We start from the raw sequence: 25,841 nt of genomic DNA on the forward strand, positions 1-25,841 counted from the left end.
AATTAGTTAATGGCTCAAACAAATTGTGAAGGGACATTTGGATTGTGATTCAACCAACTCTATGTACATGATTCTGGGGTGGACCTTATTTTCAACACTAAACACAAATACTCAATTAGACAAATACATGTGTTGCTGTACAGGACCCTCTAGGAGGGATCCATTACTCAATATTCGGTACTGATGAACATTCATATTCTTTCAATGTTCAACATCCAACGATTCAAGCGTTATTCGATGGAAGAATGTAATGGAGAGCCAGTCTACGTTAATCTAGAGTCAGAACGAATATGTCTGTCAAAAAGTGATGCTAGAAATAATTCACGGCCAGGCCAAGCAACAGCGCTCAGCCTAGTTCAATAATTATCGATAGCAATAATAAAATAGTTGGCAACATTGTACGGGTATACCTTCTAGAAAAAGATACGATGATCAAGAACTACATTAACGGTATACCAGCATATGCCGTACGACAAACAATAGCAGCCATCACAAGGATGCTTTAAACAGGTATTGTATCGACTGAAGATTTATTAACTTAAGGATTAGCCAATATCTCATCAGTGGTCTATCAATGATGATTCGAAACAATTGTCTTCTTTCTTGTAATGATTATTGAGACCTCCTAAAAAACCTCCAACAAAAACAAATGAACTCTTCCACCACGTGAACGTGGCAATCCTATAAAGGTCAAAAACCCAAATCACTCTACAGTCCAAAACTGTTGCTAAAGGAAATTCCAAGCACAGGTTTTCTACGACTTTTGCTTCGATTTCTGCTTCTTCGACTCCAATGTTGTCCCCAGTCCAAATGGTGCGTTGACAGTGGACTTAACCGATGCAGATAGCCCGTTGGTATCCGCAGCCTTCGGTTCAGTGTCAGTTCCATTTTGAATACATCCATTCGTTGCCTGCCCTTCAGAGGCAGATACCTCAGTCTTTGCAGAGCCAGGAGTGGAAGACCCCGAAACAGCGTTGATGAGTTTGAGAATCTGAGCTAGTTCATCAGACGCATGGTTTGCCACAGGGCCATTACGGACATTAAGGCCTCTTGCAGCAGCTTTCTTCCGTGCTTCTGCAGTCGCTCGAGCAGCTCGCTCATCCACTCCTCTCAGTCGTGGTACACCTTCTCCAACGACTGCAGCATTGAGCGACCTGTTGACATTTGCTGACACACCACCTGATTGGATCGCAGCAGCCTTCATTGCTTGTAAAACTGCAGGGTTTGCCTGAAAAAGCAAAAGGTCGGTAAGAATTCAATGCAGCCCTAAATCCAATAACCCTGCTGCAGATATAAATATCAATAGCCATACAGTTATAGAAGTTAATATTCAGCCCAAGTAACTCTTAGGCTATCTCTGTTACTCATCTGATCTCCTATTTTAATTTCACTCTATAAACAATGTTTTGCACGACCATATGAGCTCTGCTGGCCATAGCCTTAGAACTTAGACAATATACGACAACCAAAAAGTAGCATAAAAGCACAGTAAAATGCATCATAAAGAGAACTATGATCCAACAGTACTTTGACCAAAGTAAGCTCTCTGTGGGCCATTAAAGTTGGATGAATTTAAGCTGGTATAGAAGGTCTGCATTTTAGATTACCTTCAAGAATTTAACAGCGTTATCGGATGCATTAGCTTCCTGGCCCTTCTGCTTCTGGGCGTTGACCTGTGCAGATTGACGATAAAATAACTTTCGCCACGAAAGAATGATGGATATGCAGAGGTAATAGAGCAGAATGAAAAAAAAATGTTATGCACAGACTTTGAAGCGGGTAATAACTGCACATAATAAGGACACACAAGAGTCTCAGGGCCAAAAGTGAATCAACCAGTAAAATTTCTTGCTGGCTGTAAAGCTAAATAAAATAAATAGACTAACCCATTCAGCAAACATCACAATCTATTGTTCTATCAAGATAATTACACAATATCCCTTGCAATATTCTGTAAAGTAAATTGCTAATCAACAAATATAGGGAAAAAATATACCTGCTCTTCTCGAAGCTTAAATGTATTCAACCAATTTTTTGAGTCTTCAGTCCGTGAGTCATTTTCCCCTAATTGTTTTACCAGTATATCATATGTCTTCTTTTCATGCTGTCATGAAACACTAACATGTCAAGAGTTTGAAATAACTAACCCATCAGTATCTTTTATCAGAACTAACCTGAATTGAAAGCTTATATAAGCTCATACAACTAAATGCAATGGCTAGAGCATGATAGCACACAGCTGTTTGAACATGGACAGGCCCAAGAAGTCGCTCATTCTTCATAAGGGCTTCTTGAAGATACCTGAGAGCGGTATTCATATTACTGGCATCCTGGTACATCATTGCAACATTTATAAGAGTTGCTGCAACATCCGGGTGATCAGGTCCTGACGCCAAACTTAGCAGCAGCAGTGTGCGAGACATGTGCCGCAGTGCCAGCTCAGTTTGATTGAGCCCATGATAGAATAAGGCCATGTTACCATAACTGAAAAAGAAAAGGGTATTAAAGGATAGTAAAATTACGCTGAATAAAAACAGAAAATGTAAAATGCATTTGACAAATCAAATAAAAACAAAATAAAATATGATTCTGTTTAACTAACTTGAAACTAGTAGAATTCAAGACATGCTGTAAGATTAATAAGCTAAAAAAATGTTTGCACAAGTACAAAAACACAAGCTCAGCAGCTAACCTACATATTCAAATCTTCTGCAAGTTCTGCATCAGGTAAGATGGCTGTTCTTTAAAACAAGCATTATAGAAAATATTTAGATGAATTTTCCACTGGTGATTCACAATTTTAATATAACAGAAGGAATTTAGCATAGGCGATTAATTTTCCAATGATAATATCAGGTTTAATGTCAATGTCAGATTTAAGGATAATATAAAAATTTAGCAGTAACATTTTTTTAAACAAAAATACATGCCTGTGGGCTGTGTCTGGATGATCAAGACCAAGACATCTCTCGTTTATGATGAGTTCCCTATGTTGCTGCACAACTGCCCCAGCTGTATCACCAGCATGGTACAAAACCATAGCAAGGTACCTATAACAAAGAATAAACATTTTCTTTTTTCTGAGGATTTAAATCTGAATGTACAAAACAGAAGCTCTCCTTTCTAAATTATAAAACGTTTTGGTTTTTTAAATGCATTGCTTATACTACGTATCTAGGCATAGTGTATATCTAAGTGCATAGCAAAAGCCAGGTATCGACAAAAGCTAAAATGTCTAAGAATTTGGAATGGAGTCAATGACAAAAAAATGCTCAACTCCTAAACAAACTTTGCATGTCATAACTGAACATCTGACTAAACATCAAATCCCTGATGTAATGCTCCTCTTACATACACGTGCATAGTAATGAAAGGGCCTCTAGCTGAGTTGGTTAGGTGGTCTAAGTAACACTCCTCAGGTTGTGGTTAAAAAAATCCTCGCGTCTGTCTCACGTCAAAGCACAAGTCTAAGGCTCGGCCCCAGTCGCGGTCGTTCTCACATGGGCTACGGTGCCGCTGTGTATGGGTGGGGCAGGGGTTTGGGGGTTTTTTCGACCTATGTGAGACTGTGAGTTCTTCTTAATACAATACTCGGGCGCTGTCTCATCCCCCACAGTGAAGTCATATACATATTATGTGTATTTTTTCTTGAACACCATGTACACGTTATGAGTAGCATATGCCATGATTTAAAATGGAAGAATGTGGCTAAGTATATATCCAATAGATTGTTCAATTTCTCATGTGTTTTCCTTATAAAAGTAAGACCAGCACAATAGGCAAGTAAAGAAGTTAGCATTTTACCGGCAACAATTTGCAGCATCCTTGTGCATGGGACCAGTTATCTGTAATTTCAAATCAGAAGTCAAGTAAATAGTAGTTCTGCAGATATTTCAAGCTAAACAACTTTTGTATATATACCTGTTGAAGCAGTGAAAAGGCTTCAGAAAACAATGCATATGCCTCATTCAATGTTCCCTGAAATGCTCAAATGCATTAATAAAATTTGCATCTTGTATCAAAAAAACAGAAAGTATGGAGCATTATATGTGTCTGTAGAAAACAAGATAAGACCTCACACCGACAATATTATATCAGAAATAAAAAATATTAGAATTGTATACCTCAGCCATCCTGACTTTCCCTGCTTCCATAAGATTTTTTGCTTCCGTACAGGTTGGAACAGAATGCTTGACGACTGGTTGGAGATTTAAAATATCTGAGGCTTCAAATGGAGTTGAAGCATCAAGATCATATTTACGTGCAGCAATTGTTATTCCTACCTGTTACATGTACGAGGCAGTGACAAAGAATTAATGGATGCACGGCCTATTATACGACAGAAAATGAATACTACATGCAGGCCATTATTATAAAAATAAGCACAATAGAAGTTGCTCAGACCAAACACAAACTACCAATACTTTTTGGTAGCAAATAAACCAACGATCATGCTATAAACAGGTAGCATGCAAGGCAGAATGATACTAACCTTTTGGCAAAGATTTCGGAGAACAGCTACCCTTTTGGCTGAAAGCCTTGCATCATCTGGCACTTCAAACTAAAAAAATAAACTCCATTAGTGATGATCTTCAAATAGAAAAGTGAAGACATCAAAGAAACACAGCAGAAATCATAACAAGTACCTGATATTTTGATTTTGCAAATTCCTTAATGCTAAACCAAATTCCATCAGAGGTTAGATGAGAATAAGCTGACAAGCTTTTTCTTGAAGCAGCAGCATTGCTCAGTTTATGGCCTTTAGTAGACTTTTGAGTTTGGCTATTTTCATGGCCCTAAAAATCAAAATAAAAAAATGAAACTGCAACATCACAAAATTCAGCAGTGGTGTTTGCGGCAGAATGCAGATATCAAAACCAAAAGATTACCAAGCCTGCGAAGGCATACCTTCAGAGTCTTTGACTGCATGTCACTTAGACTACCCTCTGTAGAAGCACCTAAAACTTTCCCCATGAAACAGTTCAAGAAATGAGCAATAGCTGGCCCAATATCATGATCCAAACTTTGCCTCAGTATATCCTTGAGTGAGAACAAACAATTTAGTTAATATACAAGGAACCAAACATGAACAACTACATGATAATACAATTATGCAAATTGAACGTATTAAAATCACAACAAGGTTTGGATAAAATGGAGCCTGCCTTACGGAAAACAACTGTACATGGTTGGCCTTGCAGCAGTGTGCTGTACGATTTGAAGGATCAGAAACCAAACATGAATAACTGTCTAATAATATGGTGATGTGAATTGATTGGATTAAAATAACAAGGTTTGGATAAATGGAGCCTGCCTTACGAAAAACGAGTGTACAAGGTCGGCCTTGAGGTGGTGTGCTGGACGATTTGGAGAACAAGAAACTCTACATGTTTTGAAAGGAAAAGAATCAAATCTCCTCCCGAGATTATTTGTTTAATCTGCTCTGTCCTGAATACTGGGCAGGGCTTCATAACCACGAGTTTGTGCAACAAGTGAAGGAAGACACAGAGGTTCTGCAGGAAATGGTGCTTCATTTCCATCAAAGAGAAGGGTGGACCGGAGATCTCCAAGGCAATTATCAAGTAGTGATTTGGAATTGGTGGCTCGACCTTCAGCCTATGTGCTGTGTCAGCCGTTGAGTGCCTTGTAAAAAGCAACTTTTTAGCCAGTACTTTAGTTCATGTCACTTCTAATAAGAATTTTTTAGCTCAAGTCGTTTCTGAAGAGTAAGTATTTGTATCATTAAGGGGTAGTGTTGCCTAACCCGCTAAACCCTTTGTGTTTATAGGTGTGGGCAAGTACCTGTTACGGTCACAAATGCATTGCAAAACTTGTTAAACTCATTGAAATTTTATTGCTGCCCAATAATGAAATTTGGTTTCAATTGTGGAAAAAGAGTGGCTTAAAATCACATGTAGGACCACTCATTTCCAGATTGGTAGTAAAAAAAACCCTAACTGCACTTCACTATAAATTTACATATTCGTAGGCTTTCATAAATTGCAATAAATCACACAATCAGGAAACAGACTCAATCACTAGCACAATTAAGATTCTACCTTGATAACATGCTTTGCAGATCTAACTATTATTTCAGCAGAAAACAAGTCCTGTAAGTGTGGTAAATGTTTGACCATGCCTGCAATCTGAAACAAGAATCATATAATGAACAAAACAGATGAAATGTAATGTCAATTTTAGCTGGTCCACATATAGACTCACCTTGCCCAGATACCTAATATTTATCCCATGGAGATGCAATGCATCGGTTAAAGTCTGTCCATCCATAGGGGAGATATCAAGGGAGCATAGATCCTGAACAATTTTTGGGATCACTATGTCTATAAGATATGTACCAGCCCTTTTTACCAACTCTTCGTCGGCAGCGATTTCCTAGGAATAGCAGATGGTACAATGTTATCGAATAGATATATATGGATATTAGTTATACAAAGAGTAGTTTTGAAAACCTCTGGACTGCCATCAAGCTTGTACTCCGTAAACACATTTGGATTGAAAAGAATCTCGGAGCTTGAGTTGTCATTTTCCTTGTGTGTATGAACAGAGCTTTCTTCAGACTTGTCATCTGCTTCAACAGAGGTAGCCTGTAACAACAGGAATAAGTTTTCGGATTACAAATGTGAAATATCATACCTCCTTTTATTCAGTCTTACTATTCATTCTGTTAGCACCATTGGTCTATGGGTGCACAAACTAATCTAATATTCATGAGGAATAAATTAGCAACAGTAAATTGATATATACCACATGATTGAAGCCATCCATTCTAAGTAATCAAATTAGGGATCATGCAACTGAATCTTAGGAACATATGAATGACACACACAAAAATTACAAGTTCAACAATTTTGCATTATTGAAGTGGCATAAAAATCAATGGTTAGTTGCTTATTTATGTATATGCTTCTGAACAAATAGCAAGAGCACAGGGATTGCTATCAACACAAACCTTAGCATCAGAAGTACTTGCAACTGGAGCATCTGGAACCTTCTGCTTCAACGATTGTTTCATGGATTCAGCCTGCACAAATATAAATTATAAAATACAATAATGTGCAATTGAAATGTTCCAAAAATAAACCATGTTGCAATTTGGCAAATAGGGTTAAAAATATGAAAAGCTGACCTCAACAAATGATGCTATAAGTTCAGGTCTCAGCACACAGAAGCGGTGCCCTTGTCCAATGTAGTTAGAATCTCGAGGAGTCACTCTCATCAGATCCAAAATGTAATGCCTGCATGATAGTAAGTACCAAAACAACTGTGCTAAATATACCAACAAGTACAAAATCCCTGGTTATTGCAGTAAAAGGAAAAGGATGGATCAGGACGAAAAACAGTCACAACAAAATTATGAACTGTTTTAAAGGCTTTTACAGTTCATGTAAACTTTACAGGATCGCAAGAACCCAGCAACACAGTTACACCACGTGCTTACTAATGATTCTCAAAACATGCTCATTGCTTTCGTGCACAGAAAAATATAAAGTACAATGATGAGCCTTTGAATAAAAAAATGAAATGGAAGCAAGTGATTTCATTACTTGTACTAGATATCAACACACCCCAGTGTGTAAACTTCCAGAATCAAATTACCTGTCATCACTCCCAACAATGCCCTTGCATTCGACTGTAGCAGCTAATTTTACAGGATTGCCAGAACCGTCCAAAACCACATGCTCCTTCAAATGGAGCCGCTTTGCAGCCTCGACTACCTAAAACAGCAATACAGAATAGCACTAACATTAGCTACGTTGGAGAGCAAGCCAAATACTGAGAACAAGCTGAATTGCAAAAGAAAATGAATTAATGTCAACATAAGTTTTGACTTTTTGAGTTCTATTAAAACTCTGGCCCAGATAATTATTGCCAAAAGTTGAGTACATAGCATAAAATACTAATGTGGCGACAGATGGATTAACTTCATCATTGCAAGTTTCCTACCAAGACTTTGAATCGAGTGTAATCATTGAAATATTCTAATGCAAATGAAATTGTAATGAAGAACTTCAAAGTGACAACAAAAAACATAAAAAAACTAGGCAAACCCTGAAATGTAAAAACTCCAAAACTAAGACAGAAATATCAGTTGTGCACTAACAACAATTTTGTTCAGTACTCCCTCCGTACTCAGAATTAAGGTCGTTTAGGACATCATTTGTGATACCAAGGAGTGATTAATTGCATGGTAATATCCTGTGTATGCCCCTATTAAATAAGGTATCGGTCCATTTTGAACATTATTATGTTCCTGTCCGCCTGGTTGTTTGCTCGCTGCTGGTAGCTCAGGTCACATGTTCGATCCCCCACAGAACCATTTTTTGGGGTTGTGCGCACTTGATTTTTTCCGGTTGCGTTTTCGCATGCGGCAAGCAAAGTGAGCAACAGCAAGCACCAAAAGCTGGCGGCGTGTTTTTCTTGCATGGGAGCTCTCGACGCAATAAAGTCCGTATGGGCAAAACAGTCCGGAATACGACTCCACAACATAGAACGCCTCCAAATACGAAAACCAGCTATACAGCCAGGACGTCCTTATTTCTGAGTACGGAGGGAGTACAGAATACTTAGCATAGCATGCACTTCAAGTTGCCTCATTAAACCAATTCCTATAAACGAACCTCATACTTCACATTGCACCAAAACCTTTCAGTCCCCACAAGATGGCATTGCAGAACCAGTTAACAAGTATTGAACTGGATTAAATTTTGAGGTTTACACTAGCCACTTGTAAAGAAATATAAACACAATTTTCAGACTTCTTTCAGCAGAGAAAATTGTTTACTCTTCATTACAACTGACCTTTGAATGGAATGTTTCGTTCCAAGATATCTTCTTGCCATTATCAACAGAGCCATACAGAAGAGAATCAGACTTGTCTCCTTGAAGAATACCAGGTATGATACTCTACAAGTCCATTATAGTTGGAACAAGTTGGAGTTTAGCTTACCATTTGTGACAGTTTGGCATAATAATATACAAAAAGATGCTGAGTGTAAAACAAATTACAGAACACATAATAAAAACAGCATAAGATTCTAAAAGAGCTATATATACCAGATTACCACGAAATATAATTTCCATACAGACCTGAGCTACAACCCTGTGACCTCTGTAATCAATTATTGCCATCGCAAGATTGTAAAGGCCAGAAACATCAGCTTCTTGATAGGCCTTAGTTCCTTTTAAGTCATTGTTGGCAGAAGCATATGTTGCCTGCTCACTATCTGTGATTTGTGCCTCTTCGGATTTTGAGTCAACTACCTCAGCAGATTCATCATGGTCTGGCTTAGTGATCACATCTGGGGAGGAAACCTTGGTGCTTCTGCTGGACCCATTTTGGCAATCTGGCTTGTGGTCCTTTGAAATGTATTCATAGTCGGCGTCGACAGCAAAACTAAAGAAAATATTGTTGTGAACATACCTGGGGTACGGATAGCAGGGGTAAGCTTTGGAAGGATTGAAATTAAAACAAACTTGCCAAGAAATTCATATAAGACTTGACCAAGCAAGTATACATTGCAAGAAAATGATAAGCTCCTAACAGTTTTGTAGCCATACCAATCCATATTAATTACAATAGAAGTAACTCAACAATACGCTAATACCAAAATCACAAAGACAAACTTTTTAAATTAAAAGGCTTCACTAAACTAGGACAAGAGCACAAATAAGAATACACTAAGTGTTGTAGAAGGAATAGGGTACAGATTGAACTTTAATTGACAGTGCACAAATTACCTCATCATGCCTTTATACAAAAGTAAAAAATATCAGAATAATGCGGGTGTCGAAAAACAAAAAATCAATTATAGTCCCATAAATGACAATTAATGAAAATAAACTTGGAACAATAGTCTAGCATCAAATTAATAGAAGCAGGGTAGTTAAATGTGTCATGGAACCAACTCCAGGAAGTACGAGTTGGTGACAAAGGACGTACTTTAAATAGAAAAATGGTAATGCTTGTAATCTACCTAGTACAATGCCCATGTCTTGCGACGGCACATAACTCGATAAAATATCAGCGCACACCGATTACATGAAAACGAGCAACACATATATTATCATCGACCTTAATATCTGACAAATTATTTGCCAACAACCAATACAAAACTAAAGTCGGGATCAGGAGCGCCTCCTCTCCCTCAGCTGTCAGCCACGCATCACCGGCAGCAGCGCCTCCTCTCCCTCGGTTATTCTTGCCCCGCTACCTGCAAAGGCGCATGGCGGCGAATAGTCGCGACGGCGGTTTGAGACGCTTGCCAACAGGGGAAGGTCGATGTCCTCTATGGTGGTGCGGAAGAATCTGGGTTAGTGAGGCGGAGACACCTCTCCCTCAATTGTTCAGCCACGCATCGCCGGTAGCGTCGCTTCCTCCTCTCCCTCGGCTTTTCTTGCCCCACTGCCTGCAAAGGCGCATTGCATTGTGGTTGTTCCATGCCCCGCTACCTGCAGAGGCAATGGCAGCGGAGAGTCGCGACAACGGTTCGAGGCGCTTGCTGACGAGATAAGGTCGATGTGCTCTATGGTGGTGCGAAAGAATCTGGGTGAGGGAGGCGGAGATAGGCGCATGGTGTTGCGACGGCATGCAAGAGGTAAGGCTTATCTTATTTGTTTGTTATGCGAGACTTGGGGGAGAAAAAACAGATCTACGCACTTCATGCGTGATGCACGACACACGACATACGACGTACGAAACTCGTGCTTTAAACAGGTAGAGATAGAGATAGACATTGATATTAATTTTTATTTTACTACCAATAATTCAGCATAAGTTTTACAATCAGTCAAGCGTCTGAGCAGAGACATATTAACTCAAGATATTTTATAAATAAGCACCTTGATAGAGATCTAATAGCCATGTTTGCAAGTCATCCTATTTATCATGAGTAACTAGCCTAGTCAATCATAGGAGAATGACTAGGGGCTCCGAGGCAGCTAGTTCGACCTAAAACCTAGTTGTTCGATCAGTCATTGCTTAATCATGATTAGTCGTTCAACTAGGAGGGAGGCGACTAGGTTGGTCACTGTTTTTCATGGGCCTGCTTAATCAAGCTTAGATGTGGGCTATTGGGCTATCAATTTGGCCTATTAAGGTTAGCATAGGAACACCCAAAAACGCACAGTAGGAGGCACACTGGAATCCTCCCAGGCACTGGCCATAAATTCCTCCTGCAAGCGACTCCTATCATTCTTGTGTGGTTCCTCTCCACCCACGCGTGATGGCGATTCCTCTCCTTCCATGTGTCATTCCTTCCTCACACTCCATTCCTTGTCTCATGCGCATCTTCATCCTCTCCAATGAAACTGTCAAGCCACTGACACCCTCTGCCAGTTCAAATCAACGCTGCTCTTCGTGATGAGCTCCTCCTCCATCTTATCTCCTCCATCTTCTCTCCTCACTCTGCAACCTCTCTACTAGTCTGCATGCTTGCTATGTATTAGAGTGTGTGTTCCTATATGTATGTGCAGGTGAGCTAGCACCATTGTTGGGTTGTCGGCCGACCCATTAGGGTTCCCTAGATCTATATATATGTAGCCATCCTCTGTGCAATACAAGGAGTCAGTTTCTTACATGGTATCAACTAGGTTCACTCCTCCCTCCCAACTCCTAGCCGCCAGCACCCCTACAACCGACGGCTTCCTTCCCCATATCTTCCGTGTCGTCATCCCCGGAAGACTCATTCCTAGACCTCCTTTTTTCTCGAAAGCGCAGAAGAATTGCGCATCATTATATTAAGTAGAAGGAAAAGGAGGGTCCAAAATAGACCGCAGTACAAAAAAAACTCCCCTAAGGAGATTTATTAAAACAAAGAAAAAGAAAACAATCCATAATAAACAAATCCAACCCTTCCTAGACCTCCTCGGACAAGCCACCGTGGCGACAGGACGCGTCTGAATTGCAGGAGCCCAAGTCGAGATGTCCTGGGTCCATGTTGTTGCAGCTGGCCATGGCGGCACCTCTCCAAGCCCCACCATGCCACGCGACGAATAGGCCCACGGCCCGCTCCCCCCGACTGGCACACAAGGGATCACGCTAGCACCTCCTCTCCCTCGGGCGTGGCCTTGTGGCTCCCCCATCTGCGTGCGCCGACGACGACCGACTACGACCCTCCCCTCTCTTCTACGCCGTCGGTGGCGAGCCCCCTTTTCCGGAGCGTCGCCGACATGCATCTAGTTGCTGCCTCCACCCCGACCGCAGTTGCGCCTGCCTGGGGTCTGACCGGCGTCGCCCCTCCTATGGCACTGCATGTTCCTCCACCCACGGCTGCCAGTGTTGTCTTCCCCCGGCCACCGCCACCATGTTTCTTGCTCCGACGAGCAGGATACTGGCGCTCAGGGCCGACCTCTCCCCTGCCATGGTTGGCACTGTGTTGTCCCAGCCTGAGCCGCCCCAACAGCACCTCCCTCTTCTTCAAGCTTCTTCCGTCACTGGCGTTGTCCACCCTACCTGGTTAGAACCAGCGCAGCCCCCTGCCTAGTTGGACCCGCCCTGCCGCCCTCCCCCTTCTTCGTCGCTGCCACCGTTGGATCTGTCGATGTCGCAGCCTTCCCAGTCGGATCCATCATTGTTGCGGCCTTCCCAGATGGATCTGTTGTCTTCATGGCTGGATCTATCGTTGTCGTGGCCTTCCTGGCCGAATCCACCACTACCCCTTCTGATTCGCCGCCACCGCGCGGCCCCTCTAGTGGGCACGGCCACCCTGACCAGCGCAGACACGTGCGTTGTCGCTGGCTTCCCTGGCGGGGCTCCTTGCCGACCGGACACAGAAAGAAGCAAGAAGGCCCACGAGGCTGTTGTTGTCCCTTTTGCGTCGCCCCGCCGACCGTTGACGCTCAAACGTTGACCCCCCCCCCCCCAGAACAAGGTTATTGTTGTGTGTCTCCAGGCCGCAACAGCGCACCACCTCAACCAGTCTATACTCCAACCACAACACTCACACCCTCACGACATAGCGACTGCAGGGGGATTTCAACCCTTTCGGCTCCTACCTTCGGCTCCTGCTCTCCAGTCTCATCGTTTGTGGTGCTCCCGTTGCAACTGCGAGGGGATGTTAGAGTGTATGTTCCTATACGTATGTGTAGGTGGGTTGGCACCACTGTTGGCCTATCGGCCCATTAGTGTTAGGGTTCCTATGTCTATATATATGCAACCATCCTCTATGCAATACAAGGAGTCCCAGTTTCTTACACTGTGCTGCCATTTGCTACTCGCTCGCTGGGACGGATATGGAGTTCTGCACAGTGCAGAAATCAACTTCCACAAAGTCACCAATAACCACTAATGCAGTCTTCATGCTTGCTTTATTGTGTACGCTATAGTATATATATTGGTACATATATGGCATATATATGTCCCAAAAAATATAGGACGACTATATGGACAACTAGGCCTGGTCGGTCCCATGGTAACTATGTTCAACTATAGATTTGTAAATATTGTCTACTAATAAGTGCAGAACCCATCACTGTCATGTAATTGAAGTTTTGAAGTGTCCATGTGACGACATTTGAATGTTCTAATTTCAAATGGACAAGAAGAAGAAATGCATGAGCATTTTAAAAATAGCATGCTGAATTCAAATCAGATGCAGACAAATTAAGTTTCCATGATGTGCCTAAAACCACATGTCGGCAAGAGATATAAACTTCACAGGTTTGAAACTTTGAAATTAACAATTTCAAATGATCATAGCTCCTTTAGAAGTAATATTTGCCCAAATTTAAGCAACTGTTTGTTTTTATAAGTTTTAGGCTTTTCAGAGTGTGAAAAGTTGAACCATGTATTAATCTAAAATAAAATCCCTAGACACAGCTTTTCCATCCATGTCAGCCCTTCAACTTCAAATAAACTCCAAAAAACATTAGCTTCAAAAATGGTATGAAATAAGCATACATAGCCACAGTAATGGATATAACCTTACAATCAAATGATCATGCAACATAGAACCTGTTGACATTGTTTACTCTGATTTTAAAGCAAAAAGATAAGCATTATATTTACTCACATATGAAAACATTCTGGGTCAGTTGGATTTATTGGGGGTATGCATCTATTAATGACACCAACTGCACCTTTTACTGCAGCATCCACAAAATCACATGTTACTTTATAGCGTGCTCTGCCACGCAATATCCTGCACAGCCAAAAATAATGAGTTACTACAGGTATAAAGCAGGCAATCCAGTAAGTGTGATAACAACTAAAAAACCTTTCTTGAGGATTGCCATGAGGAAACTCCTGGCAGGACTGCAATTCTTCATTCCAGTCTCTCTGCATGCCAATTAATTCGGTGCCATACGACAACACAACCGAGTCCTCAGCCCTGGCTTCATCCCTTCTATGCTCTAATACAAATAAGAATATGGAGTGACTTCAATTCTCATAACAGATTGTCAATGGCAAGTTTATACAAAAAAAACTCGACCTACAGGGATAAGACAGCCCCCGAAAATTGTATTAAGAAGACTCACAGGACAGAACCCCTGAACCCCTGCCCCACATATCCACATATACATAGTGGCACCGTGACCGCAACTGAGAACGGGTCTTAGACCTGTGTTTTTGTGCGGGACAGCCGATGGAATTTTTTTAACCCCGGCCTAAAATTCGCTCTCACGGGGAGTCAAACCCGAGACCTGAGAAGTGCTACTCAGACCACTTGACCAACTTAGCTAAAGGTGTAACAGCCCATCCACTCCCACTGGCGGTACTTACTCTTGGTAGTAGGGGTGTAATCGTAGGGATGAAAACGGTCGAAAACGATCGAAAAAACAGCTAAATTGTTTTTGTTTTCATATTTTTTAACCGGGTCGAAAACGAAAACGAAAACCAACAGTCGAAATACGGGATCGAATTTGTCAGTTATTCAAAAACGATCGAAAACAATAAACTCTAGTCGGAAAGAAAAATGTTTTGTAGTTTCCACAAATACATAATAAAGTGACATATTGTTTATTTTTTAAGATATCAAAATACACAAACAACTTTTTTTCATCATTCGTATTATTTAGAGTATTTATAACTTTTGTTTTTCTCTTATTCATTCACTTGAACACAATAAAAGTCTATAACCTGAATAAATTATATGCTAGATGTATCTCATATTATATAAAAACGGTAAAAAGTGGTATCAACATGACTCGGAAATGAAAAATACGAAAACAATCGGAAAACTAGCTAAATCGTTTTCGTATAATTTCTAATCGGTTTCTAAACAATTCGAAAACGATCGGGAAAAAACAGTATTCGAAACCGGACGGTACGGGAATTTCCCGTCCCGTTTTCATCCCTATGTAATCGGATCGAATACGGATGAATATCAATGAAATCATATTTGTTTTCATATTTTTATTCGGATTCAAATTCGAATATGGATAGCTTCGAATACGAATACAAATACGGATGTTCTCGAATACAAATACGGTTAGTCGTGGGTCGAATACGAAACTAGTCGAACACGGATAGCGTTGGTAACAAATATTTTTGTCGGATATCGTGTAAGACACCATTCCACACATATCATAGTTGTAATCATTTAGCCCCTCCTTTAGTCCAAACATTTTTTAGGATTATATGTGGACATATGCTACGCCTCCATAAAATTCCATGAATTTCTAAGGCTATTTTGAGTATTATTAATTCCTTTATGTAGAAAATCGTTAAAATGCAATTAAATTCATAAAATATTCTAGTGTCGACCGGAAATTGCAAATAAGTTATCAAGACTAATAAATATTCTACAAGAATATAACATCAAGTACCCACATGAAAATGGTAAAAGTGAAGTATTGTTTATGTTGAAATTTAGATGTTTATGATGGTTTCACATGTAACTCACACAAATAAGTGAAAATGAAATGCAATAATTGCTGACATCTTGTAGATTTTATGGTTCAAACATTTTTTAGGATGCTATATGGACATATGTTGCCCCTACGCCAAATTTCATGATTTTTTGAGACTATTTGTGTATTATTAATTTCTTTCTGCAGAAAATCATCAAAATGCATTTAAATCCATAAAATATTCTAATATCAACCGAAAATTGCAAATAAGTTACCAAAACTAAAAAAATCATATAAGATAACCTCAATTCCCTATGTGAAAATGATAAATTGAAGTATTGATTATGTTAAAATTTGGATACTTAAGGTGATTTCACATGTAACTCACGCAACAAGTGAAAGTGAATTGAAAGAAACGCTGACAATCTTTAGATTTTATGGCCCAAACATTTTTGAGGATGCTATATGGGCATATATTGCCCCTCCTTCAAATTTCATAAATTTCTGAGACTATTTGTGTATTATTATTATTATTATTATTATTATTATTATTATTATTATTATTATTATTATTATTATTTCTACATAAAATTATCAAAATGCAATTAAATTCATAAAATATTCCACTAACGACTCAAAAATGCAAATAGGTTACCAGGACCAATAAACATTATATAAGAACATAACCTCAAGTCTCAATATGAAAATGATAAAGTGAAGTATTGATTATGTTGAAACTTGGATATTTAGGGCGATTCCACATGTAACTATCCTAATATCCAAAATCTGAAATCTGGTAAGATATATGGGAAGATGTCCAGATATCCGAAATCTGAATTCGAACAGGTATCCGAGAAGATACACGGATATCCGAAATCCGACGGATATCAGTCATCTCATATCTGTATACGATATCTAAATTGTACTATCCTAATCTGAATCCGAAATCCAAAAATTCTGCGGATATCCGAAAAAATTATCAAGTCGGATAATTAGGCTCTTCGGTCGGTCGGATGCTCGGATAATATCTGTACCGTTTACACCCTACTTGGTAGCCCTCTAGAATCATAGACCATCCCCACATACTAACACGAGTCTTTTATGCACACTTTGTCCTCACTCATGCGCACCCGAGAAGACTTCTCAGTCGGTCACCCATCCCAAGATTACTCTGGGCCAAGCACACTTAACCCAGAAGTTCTTTCGAGGTAGGCTTCCGAAAAAGAAGATGCACCTTGTTGGTATGAGGTATGAGTATTCTAACAATCATATTAATCTTTAGACCAGGCTATCACAATCCTCCTGAGCCAAGATATCACAAGAGGCCCTTGATCGAGGGATCCACCTAATCAACTCAGTTAGTACTCTATCATTATCAAATATCATCAAAAATAAAATTAGAAGGGTATGAGTTTCTGAGCCAAGGTAAGAACCAGCTGCAAAATGAAACAGTTGTGCAGTGCCTTTGTAGCTTATGAAGCCAATAGGACAAGAGTTTTAGCATCATGGAACACTTAATAGAGACCAGAGTTTTAGCTACAGAATACATAAGTCTATCTGGCATTTTTTTTCTTGCAACAGAAGTGTGGCAAACTAATTTTAGGCGGTAATATATAGCATGGTCGAGTCATACTTGCACCAAAGCATTAAAAAAAACCAAAAAACATGCCATGGCACCAAAGCTGCTTGCTTTTGAATATATAATATAGTCACTGACAAAATTACCTGGCACAGGAAAAGCTCCTAACCAAGAAGTCACTGGAAGCAAAGACTGAACATTCTCAAATGGATGAGCCGATGCCCTGCGATCCAAGAGTTCACGAAAACCTTCAAAAGATTTGTCCAAAGGTCAGCAAAGATTAAACATAGTGCAGTACAACCAACAAGGATAAAATTTAGATCAATAGCAGACCTTTCTTAAATTTGGTACTGATCTTCTGTAGTAGGCCTATGAGAGTGCTGGCCTCCAGTCCTTGTTTTGTAGGTTTCGAGTCAAATATACTTCCTTTGCTACTGTTAACATAAAAAAATTTGGAGCTTCCGGTAATGCAGTATTTATTTCCTTCTAGTGTTGTAACATCAATATAAATGAGATCTCCATGTAACCTGAGGAAACCACTATCAAATGTTAATTCCACAAAATCCCAACTCAAAACTGACAAGCTCAAGGCTCGGTTGCTTAGTCTTGCTGGCAGGACAGCTATGGTGCGCTTTGTGCTTTCAGCCATCCCGGTCTATCTTCTCATTGCTATGAAAATCCCCAAGTGGGTGATCAATTCCATAGACAAGATTAGGAGAGGATTTATTTGGAGAGGAAGAAAGGAGGTAAATGGTGGTAGTTGCCTTGTTTCATGGGACATTGTCACAAGGCCTTTATATCTCGGTGGGCTCGGGATTTCTAATCTGCTGTACCAAAGTTGGGCGCTGCAAGCTAAATGGCTATGGTTGCAAAAAACAGATCCTAACAAACCATGGTCTGGTCTGGAATTTCCTATTCAGCAGCATGTCAAGAGCTTCTTTTCTGCCTCAATTGTTACCATGGTTGGCAATGGGTGTAATACTCTATTTTGGACAGATCGGTGGGTGGATGGGTCTCGTATCCAGGATTTTGCCCCTGCCGTGGTGGCTAATGTTGGAAAAAGGGCCCTTTCTTCCAGGACAGTGGCCCATGCTCTTGAGAACTGGCAGTGGGTCAGCGACATTGTGACCCCTCTTAATTTGTCTGGGCTGCAGCAATATCTGAACCTTTGGGACACATTGAGGGGAGTGGTGCTGACTTAGGAGGCTGATAGACATGTGTGGATTCATTCTTCCTCTGGACAGTTCTCTTCTAAATCATGTTATAAGGCTTTTTTCTTGGGTTCGATTACTTTTGAACCGTGGAAGAGGCTGTGGAAGTCTTGGGCTCCACCCAAATGCAAATTTTTTATTTGGTTGGCAATAAGGAATAAATGTTGGACAGCTGATAGACTGCAGAAAAGAGGGTTAGACCATCCTGAGGTCTGTCCGTTGTGTGATCAAGAGCCGGAAAATATCCAACACCTCCTTTGCACTTGCGTTTTTTCGCGGCAGTTTTGGTATTACATTCTTTCTTCGTTGGGGATGGCTAATCTTTCTCCTGACTCTAATGAGTCCACTTTTGCTGACTGGTGGGCGAAAGTAATTAAGCAAGTGCACAAATCCAAAAGAAGAGGCTTTAACAGTATCATCATCTTGGGGGCTTGGTGTTTATGGCTTCATCGTAATAAGGTGGTTTTTGATGGTGTCAGTCCTTCAATTATTGGCATAAAGGCAATTTTTTTTGATGAAGTTGAATTCTGGAGGCTTGCCGGTGCTAGCCATCTTGAGGCTTTGGTTCCTGGTGCTGGAATTTTTAGGTCAAGGGTTCTTTTGGGTGATTAATGAAGAGCAGGTGTGTGTGGTCTGCTTGCACTTTTTGCTGTTCGGTCTCCTATTGCGTGCTGCTGTTTCCAGGCGCATTTATGGAGGCTGCAGTTTTGTGCGCAGCAGAAGTTGGTGGTTTTGTGTTTTGTGTTTTTGTCATGGGCATCATAGGGAGCGGTCACTCATGTGGGGCCGCACCTATGCGCGCCAAAAGCGAGAGGCCGCAGGGGGCGCTGGCAGCAGCACGCGCAAGGAAGGCACGGACGCTGGCAGCAGCGCGCGCAAGGAAGGCATGGCAAAGGAAAGCGCGCACAAGGAAGGCATGACAAAGGAAAGCGCGCGCAAGGAAGGCATGGCAAAGGAAAGTGACTGATTTGGTGGCTAAATTGATAGACCTAAATTGTAGGGGAGATAATTTCAATTAGTCACTTGCCTAATTAGTGGTTGCCTAGTTGGTCAACCGGTGGCCTATATATAGGCCTGTACGCAGGAGACAAAGGAATAAGGAATATATTATCAAACCAATCTCTCTCTCTACCAATGACTCTCAAGCGCCTAGGGCTGCTACCCTAGAACCAAGCCTGCGACAGAGGGGTATAACCTCGCCGGAGAAGACAGCTATCCCCATGGACCGAAGGTCCATGACAGTTTTGCCTATTTTGGCATTGTACTTTGGTCCATTTTGGACTGTTTTCTTCTCTTAATTTAATGATGCGCAGCTCTCCTGCGCGTTTAAGAAAAAAAAAACAATGTTACAGAATTTGGGCATCAAGCCCATTGTATTGAATATATACATCTATGCTTAATAAGAAATACACAGAAAAACAATAATACCATTATCCAGAATTTCAGCATCACAGCTTATGACTAGCATAAAAAATATTAGCATAGCCCAAGTATAGGCAAAGCAATATATATTAAGGTAAAAACGACCTTTCTAAGAAAAATGGTCACAGCTAAGGCTACGCATTCAGGGGTTTTTTTTGAAGAATCGGTTCGGTTTTACAGGCAACAGGAATCGATCGGTTTACTAAAAAATGAAAAACCAACAGGTTCGGTTTTGGTTTTTTTTACTTCGATTTTTTGGTAAAAAAACGAATATCAAACTTATAATCAAGAAAAGTTCGTTTGATAGATAACACACACACACACACACATATATATATATAGCCACAAGGATTTAGAGATTCATCATACATCACATACAAATAAGTGAATAACAAGTTCATTGCAGCACACATTTAGTTCACATAATCAAAGAGTCAAATTTCAGAACAGATAGAGTTTGGCAGTTCAGTTTTTGGTATTTCTGTTCGGTATACAGCGAAAACCGATTACAATACCGAACACTGAACTTCATGGATGCAAAAACCGAAACCGAACCAAACTCGGTTTTCGGTTTATGGTAAAAAAAAAAGTGCCCACCCCTAGTCACAGCTTACCAGACCTGAGAAAATAATGGGTGGTGCCTCTATGCTGCCCTCTTTGAACTAATGACATTTTAAAGCACAAGCAGACGAGGCAAAGAATATTGCACTTAACCCATCAAGCACTTGATTTGTGCATGCCCCATCAAAAGGATAGAGCACTAGAGTGCTACCTATATTTATTTATAGCAACAAACTTGGAAAAAAAACAAATATACTTGTTCCAGCACTCTATTGAAAAGGCAACCCTATTTCAGAACTTTGGCCCTGTTTGGGAGAGTTCCCAGCTCCAGTAAAAAAACTATAGATTTCTTAGAGCTGAGTATTTCTAGCTCCAAAAATCTGTGGAGCTTTAGCTGTGGATACACCTAAGTTGTTTGTTTGAACTGTTTTTGTTTTCTAATTCTAGACAAATAAGTCTTAAGGTTCTTGATTTTAGCTTGCAAACTCAAGACCTAATGTGGACCTCAGAGCTGGATGCTGAAGCTGTGTCAAACAAGACTCAATATATGGCTTGATAACAGCCTGATTATAGTGAAAATGGGAGGATCAGACCACATTGACTGGTTATAATGGAAACAGGGTGATAAGTACTCCTTGTGCCACACTTATTAATAGGCCTAGCAGACTGGTTTTTGTAAGAATGATTCTGAAGATACTCAAGAATAATATGATAATGGTAATGCAAGACAGCAGCATTACCTCCGATAACTAGGCGGAGGATTGAAAGACGAAAAAACAATGCTTCCAACACATTTTATCTCTGCTGGTGCAGAAGCCAATAAATTAGTGAGAGCGCCAGCACTATCCTCCATGAAATTTAAACCATCAAGCTCCTGAATAGGGCCTTTTTCAGGACCTGTTGAGCAGGGGTAGAATCAAGTAAGGTCAAAATCAACAGCAGGTTGGTTTAACACTTGCATGAATACATATAGTACTATAAACATCACTTGAGGTGTTTACACCAAATATTGAAGGTATAAGTACAACTGCAAATAAAAAAACATTAGACCTGATGTACCTGCAGATTTTCCTTGAGCAGACTCCTGATGCAGAGCTAAGGATGTTGATAGGGAAACATAAAGACTAGACAGAGATAGTAGCTCCCTCACACGTCGGAGATGTGACCTAATAGACCTCTCATCGTATATTGCTGAAAGAACATTTACTTTAGCTCCACGAAATAAGCATTATATATGACAATAGAGAAGAAACCGGAACTTGTTACATACCAGCAACCATCTCCAGTGAACATCCACTAGAAGTTATATCTGCTATTTCAGATATTTCATTGTAGTCTTCCAACTGATGAGCTGACCCATCTTCAGTATGCAATATCAAATTGTAGCATGTATAGAAGCATGTTTCAGGAGCATCCAAAAGGAATTGTTTAACATCAATAACAGAATCTCCTGGGCTTAGCTGTAAATAACAGCATACCATGAAACACACAGAACTAGTAAAGTTGAATAGACAAGGAAAGAAAACTATTTACAGTTACCTGCAGCTCAAGCTTTTCACCTGATTGTGTCCTGACAGGAACAGCGTATAGATGAAGCTCTCCTGCTTGAATGATTAATTGTTAAAGCAGCAGCACATTCACAGGAATTTTCTCCATTTAAAAGCATGCAGGCAAGGTTTTTCAGGCAAAACAACAACAATACAGCATCCTAAATTACATATATGAAAGTTCTAACAGTCCAACTGAAACGTGTAATCTGATGTAGATGATTACTCTAACTGAGCTTGGCCAGAAAAACTAGATCACTACAAAGCACTAGTATTTTCAATACATTTATCCAAAATCACTAGTGTAAGCACAGCATACAAAACAACAAAGGAGCAGACATGTCACTCATTCAGCAATCAGCATAAATTCAGCCAAAGAACATACTAGATCAAAAGTATATTGTCCAACTGTACCCAGATAAAACACAATGTCCAAACGTGTTCACCATATTACTATTCAAGCAATACAATACAACTGCAGCATGTCAGTGTCAGTGATCAGTGAATAAGTAAAGAAACCATAGCCTCACCTTCAGCTGGCTTTCTTGCAGGCTGCACAACCTCCAGGGCATCCCCGTCTCCTTTCTCAACATTTTTCACACCATCCTCCGTGACGGGGGGTTCGTTTACTTCCCCATTCTCTGGATTCACCACTTCGGCTCCGTCAGTCGCCGGCACCTCTGGCTCAGCAGAGGCGGACTGACCAGCGCCCTGCGCCTTTCCTTTGTTCTTCCCACCCTTGGTTTTCCCCGCCATATTCCTGCTTTAAGCAGAAACCGACATCAACAAATCTAATTAGGCCAAAAAAATACAAATTCACATAACAGCATACACCATGGCTCTCTAAAGAGAGATATACATCGCCAGCTCTACATAACCACAACGCAACAAAATATCAGCCGAACTCACGATCTGCTGGAGGATCAAAACCCTAAACCCTCTCACCAATCGAGACTCCTCCACCTCAGCGGGACGCCCAGCCAAGATGGATTCGATCAAAACAGCGTTCATATAAAGGGGATTTGGTTGGGAAGTGAGAGTAACCTACCGCCGCCGCCGAAGCTTCGGCTCACGGAAGATGAGAGGCGGCGCGAAGACGAGAACGAGGACGGAGGGGGCTGCAATCGCCGGCCGCGCCTTTTATACGGATGGGCAGACCATCCTAATCTCTCGTGCGGCCTCTGCGACTGGGAGTCTGCCAGTCTGGGTCACACGCTCGCGTTGGTTTGCTTCTTTTCCTTATTTTTCTTTCCGTCGGCCATCGCTGCGCATGCACCAGCTTAGACTGTGGCAGCATATTGTGCATAGGGCATTGGTCATGTCTAAAAGTAGTTATTAAAATTAGATATTTCCTATATATTAAAGCCGAACAGAAACGGCAATGATGAGGCCATCCACGTCGTCAAAATTTTTTTGAACCGTCCGATCGTCAATCACCGGTTGATGTCTCATCTCGCTCGTAAAGCTCTCCGCTCAAAGCTCCACGGACGGAAACTGGCCTCCGCGACGCTTCCAGAACCAGCGCCTCATCCCCTTTCCCCCCTGATACGACTTCCAGAACCAGCGTCTCATCCCCTTTCCCCCCCTGATACGACGCTTCCTCTCCCCCTTCTGGGCAGCGACGCCTTGGGGAGCCGCCGCACGCTCCGCTCCCTGCACCTCATCCCCTTCCCCTACTCCCCCTCACACGACGTGCGGCGGTGCGAGGACCGGCCCTGGCACCAGCGCCCTCGGTGCCTGGAGCAGTGCAGGGAGGAGGAGCGGGAGAAGCGGCAAGAGCGGAGCAGGCACGAGGCCGACGACCGCAGCGGCGAGGGCTCGTCGGAGGATGAGCGCGAGCAGGAGAAGGAGGAGAAGCAGAAGGACCGGCAGTCGTACGTGTTCGACTGGCGCAGCCTCCGACGAGCGCGAGCAGGAGAAGGAGGAGAAGCAGAAGGACCGGCGGCCGTACGAGCAGTCCGGCTGCTGCAAGCCGCCGACGGCGTGCCAGTACAGCGGAGGCATGCCAGTCGGGGCGCAGGACGAGGACTGCTACCGGTGGAACGCCCCGGACATCCTCTGCTACCGGTGCGACTCGTGCAGGGCCGGCGTGATGGAGCAGGTGCGCCAAGACTGGCACAAGATCTTTGTGCTCGACGTCGCCGTGCTCGCCGCTCTCGTCTGCATCTGCTCATGCGGGTGTTGTGCCTTCAGGAACGCTCGCCACTCCCGGTCCCAGTACCCATACGGGGTAAACCAAACGTCCAAGATAAACCCACGCTGGGACTACTGGTACTCTAAGATAGAGAGTTCTGTTGTTTACTCTCTCTGCTTTCCCATTTATCGCCTCTTATTGTTTGTAGAGTAAAATTTAAAATAGGAGATGTGATTAGTAGGACCGCTGAAGATAACCTTATTGGGCAGTAAACAATCCCATGACCAAAACAAAACATGAATCTATGTGCTTTTATGCCTGTTTGTTTTCTATGGTTTTTAACGCTGCTTTATATGTGCTTTTTTTGCTGTAGGTGGCGATGATGGGGTGGTAGAAGAGAACAGATCTACTAGGCTAGCTGTAGCTTCTCAATGCATGTATGATATTTTGATCCAATCTTCTATGGTAAAAGATAAAATAACACTTGGGATCTGTATGTGTTATTAGCCCCTGTGGTACTCTATTTGTTTCCAGGTCTGCAGAGTTTAGTTTCTATAGATATTTGAGTTAAGAGGAGACTAAGCCATGAAGTAAAAGAGATGCCTAGTTTTTTCCCCTTCAATATGGTAGCCAGCATTGTATCATGTAGAATTTTAATCCAGGACAGAAGTGGTTCCATGTATATGGGGGAAACCAAACCACACAAGAAGTTATCAGCTATGCTTGTTCTACTGTTGGTGTGGCTTCTCTATCTCATTAGGTACTGTCTTCTGGACATAACTTATGATGTGATTACACTGGATTCCTTTACACTGAAGTCAAATCGGGGGCAGGCTATTCAGCAATGTTTCAGAAACATGTTCACTGGAATTCCGACAGCAGCCCATTTTTGGCACATAAAACAAAATACACAGACAAAAAAACAGAGAGAAAATCTCATACAGGCATAATAACTCACGGTGATCATCTATTATTGGCATTGATTGTCGCAGAACATATTCACATTGACCTGTTATTGGTCGCAAAACTGGTATCAGGTATGGTACAACAATTTGTTTTCAATCGGAGTAACACAGTCCCAATCACAAAGTGAAAAAAGGTGCCAAAGGCTTATTGGACGGTTGGACCAGATGTGTCTCCAGTTCTGAAATAATCTGTGTTTTGAAAAAAGCCATGTATCCTGTGATCCATGTCCATTTAGAAGGGTCTAGCAAGGAACATGCTGGAAAGAATGGCTGTCTTGTTCAATAGGGTGTACCTAGTGTTCCATGTCTTTCCAAAATGAAAATTTTTCCAAGATCTTTATGCAATTAAGGGGGCTCAACTTGGTGCTTAAATCAGTTGTCAGAGCTATTTTTTTATAGCTCATAGGATTATGGAAAAGCTGATTTGAAGATGAAATCCCAGCTCCATAAGTTTTGTTAAGGTAACACTAAACCTAACTTACTTTTATTTTGTCCTTACAGGTCTACATGCTTCTAAGTTTCTTTTGTTTTTCAACCAGACTTACTTCAACCGCTTATTTCTTTAAAATAGACATAATTGCTATTTTTTCTAAATGTTCTATACACAAGCTT

General features: G+C 41.3%; 2 protein-coding genes across 5 annotated transcripts; one reads left to right on the forward strand and one right to left on the reverse strand.

Moving 5' to 3' along the window:
* Positions 1-475: 475 nt before the first annotated feature.
* On the reverse strand, positions 476-23,460 carry LOC103653997 (clustered mitochondria protein). 3 transcript variants are annotated; one of them, XM_008680820.2, is made up of 29 exons: positions 23,179-23,460; positions 22,661-22,890; positions 22,123-22,184; positions 21,854-22,043; positions 21,643-21,774; positions 21,324-21,480; positions 17,723-17,916; positions 17,536-17,637; positions 14,235-14,370; positions 14,031-14,159; positions 9,109-9,442; positions 8,821-8,925; positions 7,618-7,736; positions 7,148-7,256; positions 6,971-7,042; positions 6,471-6,605; positions 6,223-6,393; positions 6,060-6,146; positions 4,909-5,040; positions 4,647-4,796; positions 4,493-4,561; positions 4,125-4,283; positions 3,922-3,978; positions 3,805-3,845; positions 2,931-3,050; positions 2,175-2,484; positions 1,997-2,104; positions 1,608-1,673; positions 476-1,228 (listed from the first exon to the last, which is right to left on the reverse strand). In XM_008680820.2, the coding sequence occupies exons 2-29, from the start codon at positions 22,884-22,886 to the stop codon at positions 755-757; spliced, it is 4,146 nt and encodes a 1,381-aa protein (XP_008679042.1). In that variant the 5' UTR covers positions 22,887-22,890; positions 23,179-23,460; the 3' UTR covers positions 476-754. The 3 variants fall into 3 exon arrangements, with proteins under 3 accessions (XP_008679042.1, XP_008679044.1, XP_008679043.1); XM_008680822.3 differs by having other exon boundaries at positions 490-1,228; positions 17,723-17,823; positions 23,179-23,436; XM_008680821.2 differs by having other exon boundaries at positions 490-1,228; positions 22,661-22,893; positions 23,179-23,388.
* Positions 23,461-23,493: 33 nt separating this feature from the next.
* Positions 23,494-25,061, forward strand: LOC103653996 (tetraspanin-6). 2 transcript variants are annotated; one of them, XR_004857869.1, is made up of 3 exons: positions 23,494-24,401; positions 24,638-24,701; positions 24,799-25,061. XR_004857869.1 is itself a non-coding variant. In XM_008680819.3 (2 exons), exons 1-2 carry the CDS (start codon positions 23,959-23,961, stop codon positions 24,645-24,647), a joined length of 453 nt encoding a protein of 150 aa, XP_008679041.2. In that variant the 5' UTR covers positions 23,494-23,958; the 3' UTR covers positions 24,648-25,061. The 2 variants fall into 2 exon arrangements, 1 of the variants encoding a protein (XP_008679041.2); XM_008680819.3 differs by having other exon boundaries at positions 24,638-25,061.
* The last annotated feature ends 780 nt before the right edge of the window (positions 25,062-25,841 follow it).

The sequence above is a fragment of the Zea mays genome, chromosome 4 (assembly GCF_902167145.1).
Source record: "Zea mays cultivar B73 chromosome 4, Zm-B73-REFERENCE-NAM-5.0, whole genome shotgun sequence".
Classification (NCBI taxonomy): domain Eukaryota; kingdom Viridiplantae; phylum Streptophyta; class Magnoliopsida; order Poales; family Poaceae; genus Zea; species Zea mays.

Bases quoted from the DNA above. Each gene is read 5' to 3' on its own strand.
- LOC103653996 (XM_008680819.3), top strand. From the start codon at position 23,959: ATGAGCGCGAGCAGGAGAAGGAGGAGAAGCAGAAGGACCGGCAGTCGT.
- LOC103653997 (XM_008680820.2), bottom strand. From the start codon at position 22,886: ATGGCGGGGAAAACCAAGGGTGGGAAGAACAAAGGAAAGGCGCAGGGC. The intron at 6,606-6,970 runs GTTTGTGTTGAT...CTGTTGTTACAG, and splicing joins CAAGTACTTCTGATGCTAAG to GCTACCTCTGTTGAAGCAGA. The intron at 1,229-1,607 runs GTAATCTAAAAT...TTGCTTTTTCAG, and splicing joins ACGCTGTTAAATTCTTGAAG to GCAAACCCTGCAGTTTTACA.